The sequence below is a fragment of the Eretmochelys imbricata genome, chromosome 4 (assembly GCF_965152235.1).
Source record: "Eretmochelys imbricata isolate rEreImb1 chromosome 4, rEreImb1.hap1, whole genome shotgun sequence".
Classification (NCBI taxonomy): Eukaryota; Metazoa; Chordata; order Testudines; family Cheloniidae; genus Eretmochelys; species Eretmochelys imbricata.
In genome coordinates, this window is record NC_135575.1 from 63,783,376 (window position 1) to 63,803,986 (window position 20,611).

General features: G+C 40.7%; 1 protein-coding gene across 1 annotated transcript in view; it reads left to right on the forward strand.

Moving 5' to 3' along the window:
- The window catches only part of RBM46 (RNA binding motif protein 46), a 38,525-nt gene extending 19,307 nt beyond the window's left edge, over nucleotides 1–19,218 (forward strand). Inside the window, exon 5 of the mRNA XM_077815409.1 lies at nucleotides 19,006–19,218. Coding sequence (XP_077671535.1) covers nucleotides 19,006–19,205 — 200 coding nt within the window. The 3' untranslated portion in view covers nucleotides 19,206–19,218. The remainder of the gene's footprint in view (nucleotides 1–19,005) is intronic.
- The last annotated feature ends 1,393 nt before the right edge of the window (nucleotides 19,219–20,611 follow it).

Sequence of the window (20,611 nt, forward strand, 5' to 3'; positions counted from 1 at the left end):
TGGTAGATCTCAAATCAATGAAGGCTACACTTAGAAAGACCTCAAGGCTTCTGGAATATGCTGCTCAAACAGTTCCACTTTTGTTTCTACTCCCTGTCCCTCCCATCTCACATTTATCTCCAGACTTCTTCTCCTTGTCCAGATCTATTCCGCCCCCAACAATCTTCTATTCATTGAACTTTTTGAAAGTTTGCACTTTTAGAGAGAGGTAAGGGATTGACTCTGTGTACACAAATGTGCAGAGGGACAATGGGGTTGAGGTCTGTTATTTCTCACCTCTATATAGTATTTATTTTAAAACATTTTTGCTGTTAACAAGCATGTTATCTCTGGAGACACAAATCCACAGTCTGAGAACTGCAAAACTAAACATCTCTGATGGTGTCTTCTTGACTGAGCACTTAGTCCCATTGGGTAGATATAAAGATTAAACTAAATAATCTATACAGAAGGCTCTGGAACCCCATAAAATTGGGTCCCTAATCCATGAACTATTGTAACTCATTTACTAAACTTTCCTTAAACATTACATGACTATATTGTCTCATACTATGGATTTAGAATTTATAATCCCTATTCCATGATGAGATATCTTTGAGCTATAATGTATCTTAATTAAAACTATCTTTAGTTTTAGTGTTAAAGGGCTAGTAATGTAGAATTATTCTCTGATGGCCATACAAATTCTCTGCTTTGTCATTCCTTCAGTGGATAGGGCCTAATTCAGATTTGAAATGACATTTCTCCTTCTCTGTACAACACTGTAGAACTTGTGGACATGAGAAATAGAAGAAAAATTAGATTAACCAAAAATATCTTTTTATTCCAGGAAACTACTGAGAATGTTTGTTTGGATTGTTGTCTTAATTCCTGAACATAGCTGGTTGTCACTTGGAGGCTAACAATTTTGCCTTTTATTGCTGGACAGACACCTTGTGTGAAGTTTAGTTGTCTCTTCTTCAGAGAAACAGCACAAAACAGTTTCAGGTTTTTTCTTTTCTTTGATTTTAGCCTTCTCCTCCAAAAAGTCTTCTGGAAGGAAATGTCCAATATGTACAACCTATTCATTCCCATCCGTTCTGTACTGATTTGTTTTATTTACATGTTGTTGGTCATCTCTGGGGAAATACTTTTGTCAGAGTATGTATCCTTGGCTCATAATGTACAAAATAGAAAGGCTGCAAGTTGGTTATTTATGCTCATTTTCTTTAAATGCTGTAGACTTGGTCAACTTTGCATCTGCTAACAGCCTTTGGGAGATGTATCCCGAAGGTCCAGTATCTCTTCTCACTGTCCTCAGAACTCTGCAAACCAGGGGCATTCCCACTCCAGATCCAGTTTGGGACTAATCAAAAATTAAAAAAAACACTAACTTGAAATACAGCTTGTGTGTCCACACTGCCCCACAGTTTGGACCATGGAAGTGTGCACCCAAGTGCTGTGCTGTATCTCCCCTATGTGGACATCATGGGTGCCAACTAAAAGGTTCCTAGTAGGGCTGTAAATTAATCACAGTTAACTCACGTGATTAACTAAAAAAAATCAAACAATAGAATACCAATTGAAATTTATTAAATATTTTGGATGCTTTTCTACATTTTCATATATATTTTATTCTGTGTTGTAATTAAAATCAGTATATTTTATTTTTGATTACAAATATTTGCACTGTAAAAATGAAAAAAATTAGTATTTTTCAGTTCACCTCATACAAGTACTGTGGTGCAATCTCTGTCATGAAAGTGCAGCTTACAGTGTAGATCAGGGGTGGCCAACCTGTGGCTCCGGAGCCACATGCGGCTCTTCAGAAGATAATATGCGGCTCCTGCTAGGAGCCAGCTCTGGGGAAAAAATGGTGGGTGCTCAGCACCCACTTGCAGCCCTGGCAGCGCCTGCTCTCTCCCCCATGCCATCTGCCCTCTGTGATCAGCTCTTTTGTGACGTTCAGTAGACTCTGGGGGGGAGAGGGGAGGAGAGCGGATGTGTTGCACAACTTCACCCCTCTCTCCCCCAGCACCTCCTCCTCCCTCCCTGTGCTTCCTGCCCGCCATGATCAGCTGTTTTGCGATGTGCAGGAGGCTCAGGGACTGGGGGAGGAGCAAGGACATGGCTCACTCGGGAGAGGAGGCGGGAAGAGGCGGGGGGGAGGTGCGGGTGGTGACTTGGGGAAAGGGGTTGAGTGGGGGTTGGGGCCTGGGACAGAGCCAGGGGTCCAGCAGCCCCTGGCCAGCACCAGTGTCTCCTTGAATAAAGCACACAGTGACCAGTTGGTGTGGAAATTTTTAATCTAAATTTTTTTTACACCATCTAACAATGGGAGGCAAATGCAAACAGAAAAGAAAATACACAGAGTTGAAAATCAAGGCTTTCAACAGGAATGGGAGAATAAGTACTTTTTCATTGAACGTAGATGGTAAGGCCATGTGTCTTCTTTGCTAGACATGTATCTCTCAGTTCAAATCTTCAAACTTGCAGCATCATTTCGCTTCTAGCCATGCACATATAGATCAAGAATTCCCACAAGGTTCTCCGCACTTTAAAACTGAAAACTTTGAAAAAACAAACAGATGTAGAAGCCCAGTTCTTCACCAGATTTGCCAACTGATCGCAGACTGTAACATTAGCCTCCTGTTATGTGGCCTGGCACATAGCCGATGTGAAAAAGCCCTACTCTGAAGGGGAGCCTATAAAAACGTGACTCACTGATGTGATTTCAGTCCTGTCACCAGAAAACGAGAATCTACAGAAGAAAATTTCTGGCCTGCAGCTTTCACACTGCACAACGGAACGCAGGGTTTCCAACCTGAATGGGGACATGGAATCGCAACTGCACTCAGAACTTCAGTAGTGTGAGTATTTAAGCATCACTTTGGATGAGTCATGCCATGCACAGGATAAACCTTATTATCGGTATTTGTCCGCACTGTGTCTGACAACTGTGTTGTAAGGGAAGTACTCCTCAATATCGTGCCACTAAAGGACAGAACTTGTGGACGAGATCTAAAGGAGGCGTTGATGTTGGTAGTTGCGAAAAGCCACTTGCCTTTACACAAGTTCACTGCCATTGCAATGGATGGGCTTCGTCTATGTGGGGATCTGTGAATGGATTAGTAGGGCTTTGTAAGTTTGACGAGAGCTTTCCCGAATTTTGGACATTTTATTGTATTATTCATCGGGATCAACTGGTATCTAAAAATCTCAAATTTGATCACGTCATGAAACCTGTCTTGCACATTATGAAATTCATTCTCTCAAATGCACTCAATCACAGACAATTTCAAAATCTAATTGAAGAACTGGATGAAGATGACTCCCCTGATGAGTTGACAATGGACTCTTATGCCACACACAGTTTCCCTGCTGCTGGCATAACAGAAAAGAAGCATGGCTGGGATGCTCCTATGCTACTCCAAACCTGTTTAGTTTTCATACTGCTTTTGCAAATACAGCACAAGGGAACTGGTTTGCCAAGAGAATCACCAGTTTAGGAAACTGCAAAAATGAGCTTTAACCACTTGCACACATACCCATGACTTGATGTATACACTTTTGGATACACCGGAAGATCTATCTCTAATTTTACATTAGTATCAGTGTAGAAATCTCAATTTCTCCCATAAGTGGTAGTATTATTATTTAGATCTTTTGGAGTCCACCTGGGAAAACTTTTGCACAAAAACTGAAAAATGCAATTTAGAATTTTTTAAAAAAATCTAATGATGTATACAATATTAAAAAAATACTGAAGAAATAATAAAAAGTTGTTGAATTCTTAATAAAGTTAAAGCCTGGAGGAAAACAGCCAATTAAACTGTACAGGTTAATTTTTTTTAAAGTAACATTACAATCATTTTAATAGAAATGGTGATTCCTGTTCCCCAGAACAGTTGCTTCAAATTTCTCTTACTTTTTGACTATGAAGTGAGTTTGGTAGTATGTTGCACCTTAATGTTACAAGAAAGGAGGAAAGGAAAAATACATCTAAAATCAATATTTTAATATTAAATGGCCTGTTCCAGCAGACATTATGTATGTGCATCATCATCTTTTTCTTCAAGTATAGGTGCTCCATGTCAGAACGTGCGCACGTTTGTGCGCTCATGATCAGAGATTTTCATCAGCAGGGTCCTTGTCTGAGTGCTAGATGCCCTTGTGATCCAGTATGAGAGTATACAGGGAGGAGCAGACCCACTGCTATTCCAGTTTCTTCTCAGACACTTGCAGCTTGTGATGGAATAGTGCAGTATCCATTAGTTAGCCTCAGCTCGCTACAGCACTTGCTTAAATTTTCTTTCTTTTCTTTTAGCACAGTTTGTGCTTTTTCAAAGGTGGAGGGGTTTCCCCATCCCTTCTTCTGTTTTTTGCCCAATTTGGGCCATTATTTCTGAGGCCTTAATCCATGTCTTGAGTGTCTTGAGTGTGGGTTATGCCCAAAACCCTGGGCTTCAAACCCTGCTAGACTTTCCATAGGTCTTTCCCCCATAGCAATGGACATTCAAGCTGCCTCTGCTGCCTTAAGGACTCTCTTATCCCCTCCAAAATGTAAGATCTGATCAGGCTTTAAGAGTAGATCTAAGAAACTGAGGGAGGACAGGCTCAAACTCTTTTTAAGGGAGCACTTGCTGAGACCTGTGGGATGCCAGGCATACTGCTGTACATTGGATCCACAGAGAGCTCCAGTTACTGTCTATACTGTGATGGTAAGCAAAGACTCTTGGGGCCTTCAGAACCATGTAAACTATAAAAGAAGAAAAGACCACCTTCTCCAGATCTTAAGACCACGGTCTCCAGCACTCCACAGATTCTTAGAGGTCACAGAGACACATTTCAGGCTGATACCAATTCAGTATGCTCCCGTATCTTTACACTGTCGATCTATGGTTCCCATGCAATTACAGGATCCATTTTGGGCTCCCATACCAACTCTGTCACCAGTACTGACACCATTTGTCCCTCCCATTGACATGGGCAATGACACTTCTTCTGATTCAAGGGGTCTATACAAGGTTCCCCCTTTCCGCCTCCCTCATTTGAGGTATACCCTGACTATGAAACTTCTAACAGGGCAACCCTGGCAAGGACATCCATGGGATCCTGACCTCTTTTCTTGTGCTCCACCACAGTGATCTTATTGGAATCTATTGGCCTCTTTATGGTGAACAGTTCTACAGCTCCCATTTCATAAGCGGGCCCATCAGGAACAGCATTTGCTACCCTTGAGCTCTCCCATGTGGCAAGCTCTTACAGAGGAGCAAGAGCCACGAGTGGGCGAAGAAATTCTTTCTCCACTCGACGAGGTTATTATGTCTCCCTCATCACTTATGTTGACTTATTTGAGGCCCTTTCAAGATCTTATGAAATGTATAGCGGAGACCCTACATATTCTGCTGGAGGAAATGTAGGAATCCTGTCATAAATATAAAGGGAAGGGTAACCACCTTCTGTATACAGAACTATAAAATCCCTCCTGGCCGGAGGCAAAACCCTTTCAACTATAAAGGGGTTAAGAAGCTAAGATAACCTCGCTGGCACCTGACCAAAATGACCAATGAGGAGACAAGTTACTTTCAAAGCTGGAGGTCCGGGGTGGACGACAAAGGGACTGTCTGTCTGTGTGATGCTTTTGCCGAGAACAGACAGGAATGCAGCTCAGCACTCCTGTATAAAAAGTTAGTAAGTAATCTAGGTAGAAATGCGTTAGATTTCTTTTGTTTAATGGCTGGTAAAATAGCTGTGCTGAATAGAATGTATATTCCTGTTTTTGTGTCTTTTTGTAACTTAAAGTTTTGCCTAGCGGGATTCTCTGTGTTTTGAATCTGATTACCCCATAAGGTATTTGCCATCCTGATTTTACAGAGGTGATTCTTTTACTTTTTCCTTAATTAAAATTCTTCTTTTAAGAACCTGATTGCTTTTTCATTGTTCTTAAGATTCAAGGGTTTGGGTCTGTGTTCACCTATGCAAATTGGTGAAGATTTTTATCAAGCCTTCCTCAGGAAAGGGGGTGTAAGGCTTGGGGGGATATTTTGGGGGGAAGACATCTGCAGGTGGGCTCTTTCCCTGTTCTTTGTTTAACACGCTTGGTGATGGCAGCATAGGGTTCAAGGACAAGGCAAAGTTTGTACCTTGAGGAAGTTTTTAACCTAAGCTGGTAAGAATAAGCTTAGGGGGTCTTTCATGCAGGTCCCCACATCTGTACCCTAGAGTTCAGAGTGGGGAAGGAACCTTGACATGGTGGCAGAGCGGTGGGATAATTTTGAGATTTTTTTTTTTTTTAGATCATTTTGAAGCAGAAGCACAGTAGGATTTTAAAAGGACTTTTTTTTCTCCTTTGGGCTGCTTGAAACAGGTTTTAAGCTGAAAGCAGTTAGAGGTTTTTTTGTCTCTGCCTGGGGGCCAAAGCAGCAAGCATAACAAAGTGATTTGTCTTTTTTGAGCTGGAGTTTTCTCTACCTCAACGCAGGGTAGTTAACCTCCTGCAGGGAAATTCACTAGTTTTCACAGACCTGAAGAGGTTTTTTTTTTAGCTAAGAGCAGCTAGAGGGGTTTTCTGTCTATTTGCCTGGAGACAAAGGATTTTTCTGTAGGCTGAGAATAGGTATCAGAGAACATAGGTGTCATATTACAGCACAAAAAAAAATTTACAAGCTAGTTTTTGTTTTTTTTTTAACTCTTGGGTGTAAAGTTAGTGAAAAACAGAGAGGCTAAGATGACAGAACTCAAGACAGAAAAAGCCAAAGAGGCTGCCCAAAGGAGAGAAATGGAGGTAAAGGAAAAATAATGGAAGCATGCTGAGAAGGAAAAAGAGGCTGCCCTCAGGATAGAGATGGAGGCAAAGGAAAAAGAAATGGAGGAAAAGGAAAAAGAGTGGAAGCATGCACTGGAGAAGGCAAAGCCTCAGCAGAATAGCAATCCTTCTCCAGGTACCACTTCACATCCCAGGAAGTTCCCCACCTACAAGGCAGGCGATAATACTGGGGCCGCCTTAGAAAACTTCGAAAGGGCCTGCCTTGTGTACAGCATCTCTACAGACCAATACATGGTAGAGCTGAGGCCGCAGCTCAGTGGACCCTTAGCAGAGGTGGTGGCTGAAATGCCTAAGGAACACATGAACAAGTATGAACTATTTAAAACCAAGGCGAGAGTCAGAACGGGGCTAACACCTGAGCATTCCCGTCAGAGGTTCAGAGCCCTAAGGTGGAAACCAGACGTGTCATTTACCCGACATGCCTGCCACATTGTGAAAAATTGGGATGCCTGGATATCAGGAGCAAGTGTTAAATCTCCAAAAGATTTGCCCTTCCTAATGCAAATGGAGCAGTTCTTAGAGGGCGTTCCTAAGGAAATAGAAAGATACATCCTAGATGGGAAGCCCAAAACTGTAATTGAGGTGGGGTAGTTTGGAGCCAAATGGGTGGAGGTGGCAGAAAAGAAAAAAACTGGTTGCAGTTGGAGCGGATACCAGAAGGGACAACCTCAGACCACACCCTACAACTGGGGCAGCCCAAGGCCCCAACTACATCCCGAGGAACACTCCAGACACCTTATCATCCCACCACACCGTTCTCCAGCAACCCATCTTGCCGCAGTGACCCGTCAGCTGGATGATGTTTTAAATGTAACGAGCTGGGGCATGTAAAGGCCAGCTGCCCCAAGAAGCCCAACAGATTACAGTTCATTGCACTGGAATCACACCAGAGGTCTTCAGGCCCAGATACCTCCCAGATACTCTTGGAGCAGAGGGAAACTGTGAGTGTGGGCAGGAAGAAGGTCACCTTGTGGAGGGACACCAGAGCGCAAGTGTCAGCTATCCATGCTTCCTTAGTGGACCCCAATTTAATCGACCCAGAGATCCAAGTAACAATTCAACCCTTCAAGTCCAACTCTTTCAATTTGTCTACAAGGGCTGGTCAGGAACGTGGACTTTTGCAGTCTATGATGATTATCCCATCCCCATGCTGTTGGGGGAAGACTTGGCCAGTCATGTGAAGCTAGCCAAGAGGGTGGGAATAGTCACCTGCAGCCAGGCTAAGCAAGCTGTCATGCCTAGCTCTGTTCCGGAAACTTCTACTAGGACCCGATCAGAGATAATGGAACAGGACCCCATGCCAACGTCTGCAGCAGCAGTAGTGGATCCAGTCCCAGAGACCCAGACAGAGCCAGTCTCAGAACTGGAACTGGCGGAACAACCAGCACCAGAACCATTGCCAGCACTGCTTCCAGTACTTGGAACCCCAACACCAGCGAGCCCCACTGAACCTGCACCAGCAGCAGCAGATAACCCTACACGAGAGGCTCAGCCGGAGCCTGAACCCCAACATAGTGCACCAGTGGAGAGCGGTTCACAGTCAACGGAAACAGCCCTATCACCTACATTGCTTCCAGAGGGACCAAGCCTAGGTCTACAATCCAATGAGGAACTGATGTCTCCAGCATCAAGAGAACAGTTCCAGACCTAACAGGAAGCAGATGAAAGCCTCCAAAGAGCTTGGACGGCAGCATGGAGCAACCCACCGCCTCTCAGCTCTTCTAATCGGTCCATGTTTGTTGTAGAAAGAGGACTTTTATACAAGGAAACTCTTTCTGGTGGACACTAGGAAGAATGGCATCCTCAGAGACCGTTGGTAGTTCCAACTCAGTACCGGGTCAAGCTCTTGAGCTTAGCCCATGATCATTCTAGTGGCCACGCTGGGGTGAACAGGACCAAAGACTGTTTGGGGAGGTCATTCCTCTGGGAGGGAATGGGCAAGGATGTTTCTACCGATGTCCGGTATTGTGAGGTGTGCCAAAGAGTGGGAAAACCCCAAGACCAGGTCAAAGCCCCTCTCCAGCCACTCCCCATCACTGAAGTTCCATTTCAGCGAGTAGCTGTGGATATTCTGGGTCCTCTTCCAAAAAAGACACCCAGAGGAAAGCAATACATACTGACTTTCATGGATTTTGCCAGCCGATGGCCGGAAGCAATAGCTCTAAGCAACATCAGGGCTAAAAGTGTGTGCCAGGCACTAACAGACATTTTTGCCAGGGTAGGTTGGCCCTCTGACATCCTTACAGATGCAGGAACTAATTTCCTGGCAGGAACTATGGAAAGCCTTTGGGAAGCTCATGGGGTGAATCACTTGGTTGCCACTCCTTACCACCATCAAACAAATGGCATGGTGGAGAAGTTTAATGGAACTTTGGGGGCCATGATACGAAAATTCGTATATGAACACTCCAATGATTGGGAGCTAATGTTCCAGCAGTTGCTCTTTGCCTACAGAGCTGTACCACATCCCAGTTTAGGGTTTTCACCATTTGAACTTGTATATGGCCGTGGGCCATTGCAGTTGGTGAAGCAGCAATGGGAGGGGTTTACACCTTCTAGAGGAACTAACATTCTGGACTTTGTAACCAACCTACGAAACACCCTCCGAACCTCTTTAGCCCTTGCTAAAGAAAACCTACAGGATGCTCAAAAAGAGCAAAAAGCCTGGTATGATAAACATGCCAGAGAGCGTTCCTTCAAAGTAGGGGCCCAGGTCATGGTCTTAAAGGCGCTCCAGGCTAATAAAATGGAAGCGTTGTGGGAAGGGCCATTCACGGTCCAAGAGTGCCTGGGAGCTGTTAATTATCTCATAGCCTTCCCCACCTCCAACCGAAAGCCTAAGGTGGACCATATTAATTCTCTCAAGCCCTTTTATTCCAGAGAATTAAAGGTTTGTCAGTTTACAGCCCAGGGAGGAGATGACGCTGAGTGGCCTGAAGGTGTCTACTACGAAGGGAAAAGTGCTGGTGGTGTGGAAGAGGTGAACCTCTCCATGACCCTTGGGTGTATGCAGCAACAGCAGATCAAGGAACTGTGTGCTAGCTATGCGCCGACATTCTCAGCCACCCCAGAACTGATTGAACGGGCATACCACTCCATTGACATAGATAATGCTCACCCAATTAAAGTCCAACCTTACTGGGTGTCTCCTCAAGCTAAAACTGCTATAAAACGGGAGATCCAGGATATGCTACAGATAGGTGTAATCCACCCCCCTGGCAGTGCATGGGCATCTCCAGTGGTTCTAGTTACCAAACCAGATGGGGAGATACATTTTTTCATGGACTACCATAAGCTAAATGCTGTAACGCGCCCAGACAACTATCCAGAGCCACGCACAGATGAACTATTGGAGAAACTGGGACGGGCCCAGTTCATCTCTACCTTGGACTTAACCAAGGGGTACTGGCAGGTACCGCTAGATGAATCTGCCAAGGAAAGGTCAGCCTTCACCACACGTCGGGCTGTATGAATTTAATGTGCTCCCTTTCGGGCTGCGGAATGCACCCGCCACCTTCCAAAGACTTGTAGATGGTTTCCTAGCGGGATTAGAAGAATATGCAGTTGCCTACCTTGATGATGTGGCCATATTTTCGGATTCCTGAGCAGAACACCTGGAACATCTACAAAAAGTCTTCGAGCGCATAAGGGAGGCAGGACTAACTGTTAAGGCTAAGAAGTGTCAAATAGGCCTAAACAGAGTGACTTATCTTGGACACCAGGTGGGTCAAGGAACTGTCAACCCCCTACAGGCCAAAGTGGATGCTATCCAAAAGTGGCCTGTCCCAAAGTCAAAGAAACAGGTCCAATCCTTCTTAGGCTTGGCCAGATATTACAGGCGATTTGTACCGCAATACAGCCAAATCTCTGCCCCACTGACAGACGTAACCAAAAAGAAACATCCCAGTGCCGTTCAGTGGACCGAAGAGTGTCAGAAGGCCTTTAACCAGCTTAAAGGGACACTCATGTCTGACCCTGTGCCAAGGGCCCCAGACTTTGCCAAACCGTTCCTAGTAACCACAGATGCGTCCGAGCGTGGTGTGGGAGCAGTTTTAATGCAGGAAGGACCGGATCAAGAATTCTATCCTGTAGTGTTTCTCAGCAAGAAGCTGTCTGAGAGGGAAAGCAACTGGTCAGTCAGTGAAAAAGAATGTTATGCCATTGTCTACACTCTGGAAAAGCTACTCCAATACGTTTGGGGACAGCGTTTCCATCTGCAAACTGACCATGCTGCGCTACAGTGGCTTCATACCGCCACGAGAAATAACAAAAAACTTCGTCGGTGGAGGTTAGCTCTCCAAGAGTTTGATTTCGACATCCAGCACATCTCAGGAGCTTCTAACAAAGTGGCTGATGCACTCTCCCATGAAAGTTTCCCAGAATCAACTGGTTAAAATCGTCCTTGAGATGTGGAAAATATTGTTAGTCTTTATATACTTGGTAGTATATTTAGAGGTGCATATGTCTTATTAACTCTGTTTTCTCCTAGAGCTTCAGGAAGAAATCACAGCCAGCGTTTCACCCTATCTGTGATTTGGGGGGTGGGTGTCATAAATATAAAGGGAAGGGTAAACACCTCTAAATCCCTCCTGGCCAGAGGCAAAACCCTTTCACCTGTAGAGGATTAAGAAGCTGAGATAACCTCGCTGGCACCTGACCAAAATGACCAATGAGGAGACAAGTTATTTTCAAAGCTGGAGGGGGGGCGGAACAAAGGGTCTGTCTGTCTGTGTGATGCTTTTGCTGGGAACAGACAGGAATGCAGCTCAGAACTTCTGTAAAAAGTTAGTAAGTAATCTAGGTAGAAATGCGTTAGATTTCTTTTGTTTAATGCCTGGTAAAATAGCTGTGCTGAATAGAATGTATATTCCTGTTTTTGTGTCTTTTTGTAACTTAAGGTTTTGCCTAGAGGGATTTTCTATGTTTTGAATCTGATTACCCCATAAGGTATTTACCATCCTGATTTTACAGAGGTGATTCTTTTATTTTTTCTTTAATTAAAATTCTTCTTTTAAGAACCTGATTGCTTTTTCATTGTTCTTAAGATCCAAGGGTTTGGGTCTGTGTTCACCTATGCAAATTGGTGAGGATTTTTATCAAGCCTTCCCCAGGAAAGGGGGTGCAAGGCTTGGGGGGATATTTTGGGGGGAAGACATCTGCAGGTGGGCTCTTTCCCTGTTCTTTGTTTAACACGCGTGGTGGTGGCAGCATAGGGTTCAAGGACAAGGCAAAGTTTGTATCTTGAAGAAGTTTTTAACCTAAGCTGGTAAGAATAAGCCTAGGGGGTCTTTCATGCAGGTCCCCACATCTGTACCCTAGAGTTCAGAATGGGGAAGGAACTTTGACAAACCCCAATACTTGTTGGATATTCTTCACGCATCTCCTTGGCAATATTGCCTTGCCCATCAGTGATGCTCTCCTGATCCATGCATGTTCTGTGTAGCAAGTGCCAGCCACTATATCACCTACATATAAATGGGCTGATAAGAAATACTACATCCCACCCAAAGACACAGAATATTTCTTCTCCCATACGACACCCAACTCCCTGGTTGAGACAGTCAGTGAATGGAACAGACAACTTCAGTTCCACTCTACACAATACAATAAAGAGCTAAAAAGACTGGACCTCCTGGGATGGAACAGCTACTCCTGTGCCTTGCTACAGTTCAGAGTAGCCAGTTGCCAAGCTCTGATGACAAAATGTAACTTTACAAACTATTCCAAATTCTCATCTTTTATTGAATACCTGCCACAGGATCAGAGGATGATTTTAAGCCCTCATAACAGAAGGCCAGACAATCACCAAGGCATCTCTCCAGGCTTCACTAGATGCTGCCAATACAGCTGCACTCTCCATGGCTACAGCAGTAGTCATGTATCAGAGCCTGCAAACTGCGGAGGCTTGCCTGCAACTTCTGGGTCTTATGGCACCCTGTATATTTGTGACACCCTTAGCAAAACTACACTCTCATCGTCTTCAGGCCTGGCTCAGAGCCATCTACACTGTCAACAAAAAGCATATCCAGGTGCATGTTAGTAACCCCAGGGTTTCTCAGTTCTCTAAATTGGTGGACTATTTTTCCATGAAGTAACTTTTTTTATTTAAAATTTTGATATTTTCATGATTAAAAGATCTTTACATGCATGGCAGTTATTGAGTAATCATGCATTAATAATAGTCTTCTTTTGTCTTTTTAATATCACAAAATAAATTATCCCATATCATTGTGAGATACCTGAATAATATAGGGGAGGTGAGTTTGCCATTTTTCAGTATTTGAATGGACACTGTGTGTCTGAGACTTCCTTGAATTTCATAACCAGGTTTTCTGAAAATCTAGTCTGGTAGTATACTGAATGTGAAGTATAATTAGACAGAAGTTTTGAACCATTCGTGGTTCAAACTATGAATTTTCCACTAATTTAAATAAATTAAAGTTTCTGTGTAAACAGCAACACAGTGCTTGGTCATGACAAGATGTTACTGGACTTCAAGTGCATTGCAAGGCATGAGGCCAAAGCCAAATATTGTCCTGGAAATTTTGGTGGTATTGTACAGACTAATTTCTTAATGAAGGTGACTGCTTTTATCTTTTTTAATGTCAGAAGTGGGTAATATTTTTAACAAGTCTCCCTACATATGTGATTTACTGAAAATTGTTTGGAACTCTTTGATGGATATTCTCTGTTAATCCTGTCAGAATCTTGTGCCATGGGTTTGTAAAGCAATTTTAGTGATAATATGAAAGGGCCAAATTTTGATATCATTGTTCATATTTAGTCCCTGGTTTCAGAATTAGCCCAGGGTGACTATTTATGGAGTTGAGGTACTGCTCAACATGAGTAAGGATATCAAATTCTGGCCCTTATTGTTATCTCTCTTTTTTTTTAATGGCAGCTATGAAAACGTTTACTGCAGATATAATTTTTTGTAAATAATTGTCCTTTTTATGTTTTATTATAGAATATATGTAGAATTCTTAAAACATATTTCTCTTTCATTCTCTTACATAGGTCTGTTCTGAGGGGATGATATTCCTTCTATGAAAGTAGTGGAGACAGAAAGAAACTGAAACTTCTGGAAACTTGCCTTAGAATGTATTGGAAATCTGATATATTTAGTTATTTGCTGTGTTTACCAGAGGAGGCAGCAGTCTTGTAGTTCTGGCATTTGTTTACAGTTAAAGAAAAATATTTTCCATCTTATATGTTGGCTTTCTTAAACTTTTATCGAAGCCCTCCCTCCTAGGTCCTTTGTAGTGCAGTTTTTGAACTCCCATGTTCACTGGCTTACTAGCAGTTGATGTTTGGATCATCAGATTTTTTTTTATATCAATCAATCAGGCACCCAACAAGTGAACCGGATAGCAATCACAGAAAAGTGGAAGTCAGTGTAGTATTTTAACATGCTGCTGGGTATCGAGAATAGACACATTATCTTAGAAATGGGATTTCCATTTCTCTGTGGGCCACATCATCTTGAGAGCCATGTGTGGATCTCCCTGTTTGCAGAAGAGGTGCTCAGTCTTCCTGTAGCAGTGCTCCAAACTGCCCTCCCACAGCCCTGCAGAGTGATATGTTTGTGGTCAGAGATTCTTGCAGGGAGAAAAGTTGGGGTGGTGGGTGGGTAAGCATGCCGCTATCGCCCAACACCCACACCATTTACTACAGATTGCATGAACTCTCTTGCAGAACCTTTGGTGGTCCTCGGGAGCCTCCACAGCTGGAGGTGGAGTCCCTGGCATTGTGGCTGTAATGAAGCTTCACTTCACAGGGCAGATGTGCAGAGGGTTGGAGCTGCTGTGAGCATTTGTGTCCTCCTGTGAATCCTAGGGGATCTAGCAGGTTTGTGGGTGGCTGCTCCATGGGGAAGGTATACCTTGTTCCCTTCCTCTAACATGACAGTGCAGGGTCACCTCCGTGTGAACATTCTTGTGAATATTCCATGACTCATAGTTGCTGCCTATGGTTTTTAATGTGGGAACAGACTACCGAGGTCTGTGTCTTTTCATCCTAATTCAGAGGAATATTCAGAAACATAAATGCTGCTGACTGCACAGATTTTGATTGTTATGGATAGGTTACAGGGATCCTAGAATTTATCTGCAGTAAATCTTTTAGTGATTTTTTTCAATGCTTTTTATTTTTTCTTTTCCTACTCATTGTAATGAGTATATGAGAAAGTTTATTTTCATTATAATTTCTAAATGACAGCTTTCTTATTTTTAATTCCAGTTCATCATTTTCTCATGTTGTATGGCAAGCTATATAAATTCTGAAGCATGGAGAACTGAAGCACAGAGAGGCAATGACTGTGTTCAATATAGTCCTTATAAATCAAGAACAAAATAGATAATTTGCCCAAGAAACTTTTTGCTCTTGGTCTGGCTTTTAAAGCAGTGATTTCAACATAAATGTTTAATCCTGTTGTTTCCTCAAAGATACCAGTAGGATCCATCTTCCTACATATTATTGAATAAAGAAACCTTTTATTTCATGGTGCCGTGATTTAAACACCAAGCCTTTCATTTTACCATTTAGTTGATTTATACTTTTTTTCAGTATGGTCTGGTCTCAGTTTGCTTTATCAAAATTCAAGATTTATTTGTTGGAGCAATTAGAGCAAAGTAGAGAACCTTTTCCATAGCCTGAAATCCTGATACCACCAGACTTTTTAAGATACTAACATTATCCAGTGCTTTACTTTCTGATTCTTCCTTGAAACATTATTGTTAGAATTTTTACAAAAAGATTTGAAACATTCTGATTGTTGTTGTTAAAATTACAGGCTTAACTGAATTGCTTTCAAACTCATTATTCTTTTTTCTCCTGAAGGTAATTTAATCATATACTTTACACCAGAAAATGATTCTTCTGTCTTTTTTTCATAAAGTCTCTGTTGTAAAGAGGAGACTTAGTTTATTTGGAAGGATTTATATTGTTACAAGGTGCTCTTTACAGTGAGTACTAGTGATCTGTAATTTAGACACTTGTGAATATTTAGTAGGTGAGGGCTAAATTGTGGCTTTGTCACAGTTCTGAGCAAAGGGCAGTTTATAGTTGTGCCCCAGAAATCCAGGAGGCAAATAATCTGCACCAGTTTATATTTGGTACAGATTACTTTTCCCAGTGCACCAACTCAGTTGCACTGGTTAGTGTGTTGAGGGGTTGAAGCCAAGGCTGCTTCCCACCCCTTCCCACAGAGATTGCTCTCCATCTAGTACTGCTACTTGCAAAGAGCCCCATTGCTCACCTGTGCACCTGCCTTAGCTAGTCTGCAGTCTGGTTTTGAATATGTTAGGTGCTGCACAGGTGAAGTTTATGTGTCTGATTTTTTTAAAAGAACCTTAACCCGACCTCTAATTTTGAGTGCATTTTGTAACCACAAAAATTTTATGCTCAAACTTGGAGCCTCTCACTTGAAAATCGGGCCTTATACATACAGATGCAAAATACTTTCTTGTGCTATGAGGCTTTCATTGTACTAAGAAAATCTCTGCATTCCTTTTTGGGCATAGATAGAGTGCTAAAGTTTAATGGTGACGTGAAATAAAAAGAAATTGGGCTTTCTTGTTTCTTTGTGATATATAAAGAAAGTATATTTTTTTAAAAAAAGTCAAATCCTGCCTCTTACATTAGAAATTAAGGTCTTATCTTCTCTAGAAGACTGAATGGATTATTAATAATTATTTCAGTTTGAGTTGTGAGAACCATGCCTTTAACTTCTTTGCCTCAGTTTCCACTTCTGTGTAAAGGGATATCCTTGTACCTACTCAACTGAGTTGTTGCAGGGTTAAATAGTCAAATGTTTTTAAGGCATTTTGAAAATATGAAGTTTTTTATTCATTCCTGAGTATTAATTATACTGTTGGGAATTTTTTTGTAACTGAGTCTCCTAGGGTTCCATATACTTCAAGTAGGGATCACAGCATTGTCTTGAAGATTCAGTTATTCTCTGTCTCCACTGCTTACAGACAGGGAACATAATCTCATCAGTCTGGATCTGTGTAGGAGAATTTGGAGAAAATAAATAACAGGTAAGAAATATAAACTTGGCGACGTTGGGTCAAATTCATCCCTGGCATAACTTGATTCACTTCAGTGGAGTTTTCGTAGAAATGAAAGGTTTCAGAGTAACAGCCGTGTTAGTCTGTATTTGCAAAAGGAAAAGGAGTACTAGTGGCACCTTAGAAACTAACCAATTTGTTTGAGCATAAGCTTTTGTGAGCTACAGCTCACTTCATCGAGCTGTAGCTCACAAAAGCTTATGCTCAAATAAATTGGTTAGTCTCTAAGGTGCAACTAGTACTCCTTTTCTTTTTTCGTAGAAATGAAGTTGCTCATTTTACTCTGCTGCCAGATGGCCAGGTTGTGTCACCCTTATGTTGAGTAGTACCTTACTCTGAGTAGTCCCACTGTGAAATCAGTAGGATAGTTCATGAATAATTACTCAGTGTGGCAGAATATGACACCCCAAAATGTGTTATTTTCAGGATGTATATTTAATGAGTTTAATAAAAACAAGTAAAATGAAAAGACTGATAGTACAAAATTGATATATATCACATGAAATATATGAATAACTGGAATAATGTGACATAAAGCATGTATCTTCTGTACAGCATAAACAAATTATATTCTGTATTTATCAGAAGATGTTATGGGCCTGATGTTAATTTACATGAAGGCCCCGTTTCAGAGACAGAACAGTGTAAAGAAATGTTTCTGGATAATTTAGTAATAACTGGTAATTGGATGTCATAAAGATGCTTTTTTTAAAATTGCTTGATGAAAAGTATCTTAATTTTTGACTTTCATCTTACACTGGAACTCTGGTGCATGGCTCTGCCTGCACAGTTGTCAGTGAAGGATCAGAGCCTTTGCTTGCAAACTCATCGCTTACTGATGTGTATGCGTCTTTGCTAATTTCCACCGTGAATGTTGTTTATTGAAAAATTAAATTTTGAAAAATATTATCTTTTTTTAGTCCCAACACTGAAAAATAAACTATCTTTCTAAATAGTTTCCATTTTTTTAATTTCTCCCAATTTTTTTCTTAACTAGGTCCTTTCTGATGATGCTTGTGCTTACACTACAGCTGTTGGTCTCATTCCTGTTGGCTAAACATTTATTCTCATTGACTTCATTAAGTTAATGCTTGCCAAAAAATTGAGGTATAGCATTTACAGAATTATCAGGATACTGCAGTGCAGTCCTTAACCTTCACCTTAAACTGACTTTATTTGCAATTCACTCTGGAGATAGTGTACAGTGCTTTTTGGAAGCCAGAAGGTCTCCTTTTTTCTAGAATCAACTGCGCACCTTGTTTGGCTTGAACTACCATGAAGAGCGTAGCTGCATGTTTGAAAAGTTCAGAATTTATTATTTTGGAGAAAAGGATAACACTGTATGGTGTATGAGAATTACTGGAAAATAAAATATGTGTTTTTATTGGGAAACAACAATTCTACAGATAACATCTCTGTATTTTAAATGGTTTACTTTAAAGATTAGTGAAATTTATTACGTTTTATTTGTCTTTTACCTGATGTTTGATTAATATAGTTTTTGTTTTAAAGAGATGATTTATTTAAAATTGTATTTACCAGTAATACTTTAAATTGGTAAGTAAACTAGACGTTTATAAAAGGTTTGGAGTAATATGTAAATCGGATATTGGCAAAGTAATCTAGTTAGAATACCTCACCCTCCACATTTCTGTAGTTTTAGAGAAGATTCTATCAGTTTGTATTGTAAATAATAAATCTTAGAAAAAAGCAAAAATGAACTGGCTACACCTCTTCTTTCATAGATGAAATCCCTGTATTTCAGTACGAGATCTAATTTGGAAGAAAATTAATATCTTGTGGTAGCAAGATAAATCAGAGATTTGTTTCTGCAAAGGTAGAAAGATGCAAAACAAAATTGTTAATGGAAAGATACCTTTCCAGTCAAATCTGTGGTATCTGTGCTGGTATAGAAGTATATCAGTGAAGTATTTTTGTGTCACATACTGGTAAAACAGGATTTGCAATGCGACAGATCGGCATAGTCTCCATTGCTATCATCAAAATATTGAGGTTTGAAACATGTTAGAAAATGATTTTTTGTGTAGTAGTCCATTTTGTCTCTTTGAATTAAATTTGTATCTATAGACTTACATGCAAAGTAACTATTCATGTATTTATTTACAGACTACAATTTTCGTCGCAGCTCAGTAAATAGCATTTCCCCTGCTAGTGCCACTCTCTCTTCTGGGACACCCAGCATGCTTCCATACACATCAAAGCCTTATTTTTATCCAAGCTACCCCTTATCACCAACAATTCTGCTTGCTAATGGCAGCCATGTTGGACAGCGAGTATATATCTCTAATGAGGCCTCATTCTTTTGAAGAAAAAGTTGTACAGCGTTAATATGAAAGTTGTCATTTTTAGTTTTTAATTGGGTCTACACTATTAATTTTCGTGAGTAAAATATATTTATTTCCATATAGGGAACTTTTCACATTTCAGTAAATATAAGCATTTGTCAAAAGATAAAGTTCAAAAACGTTACTTTTCTTGGCCTGAGTACTGTAGATTGATGTTCTTTTATCTGTTTATGGTTCCTGGTCAAAGTGTGGGCAATAGAACCCAGTGGCTTATGTTAAGAATTTTTCTAATAATTACTTTGCTGAATAGTATCTCTTTAATTTAAACTGTGCAAATATTGGTTGTAATCTTGTTACCAAGGATTGCTTTTATGTTGAAGATTAGTAGTTATTTAGCCAGAAGGCAACTATTATGTGGCCGGAAAATGATGCAAAAGGAAGATTTTAAGACACTTTTTTTTTTTAAATTTAAAGAAATATAATTTACTATTGTGGTCCTTTGCATAGTTTTAGTAATAGAGTAAATTATCTTACTTTTTGTGCTGTTAATTTATTCAGAGTTAAAATTGTTAAGCTTCATCTGTGTTTTGGTATTACCTGTATAGTAGTTATGTTTTAAAAAAAGAGTTGTCCTGTTTTTTTAATGTTGAAATCATGTGTTAATTTCTGTACTTGAATTCAAATATTTTGACATTAAATTTATGCTGTTCTTTAAAATATATTTGTGGGGTTTGTATATATTGTTGAACACTCAACATTGTTTACAGTAATTTTAGAGACAAGTGGATATAGTTTTAGGGCCTCATTCTCCCCCAATAGAGTTCAGTGGCAAAGCTACCTTTGACTTCAATGGAAGCACTTACATATGAACTTAATTTTAAGCACTTGCTTAATGCTTTTGGTAAATAGGCGGCTTTGAAGGTAAAATAACTTAATTTTAGAGATGGTGTGTGAATGGGCTGGGAGTTCATAAACTAGCTTGGCATGTTTCACTGTTACATAAGAAAATTCGATGTGGACCAACCTTGGGACTCTTGTTCCTTTGGTCAGTGAAACTTAAACACGAAGCAAATATAATCAGAATGCTAATATTGTTTATCTGTCAGTTCAGGAATAACATGGATGGCTGGTATAGGAGAATTCAAAACATCAGTCTAGCACACTTTTGCTTCTGATACAGGAAAAAATTACTTCAGTTTTTATTATATTGTACAATGTTCAATCAAAAAGATTCCTTAAAACAGGGAATCTTAACCTGAGAGTGAGGCATAAATTGCCTGATATAATCTGCAATTTTGAATTTGAGGTATCAGAAATCCTTTATCTTCGCTCAAATTATTTTTGAATAATTTTCATGATGATTTCTTTAATATTGAAACATTCTTTAACCAGTCACTTGTGCATATGTGAAAATATGCTGCGTTTTG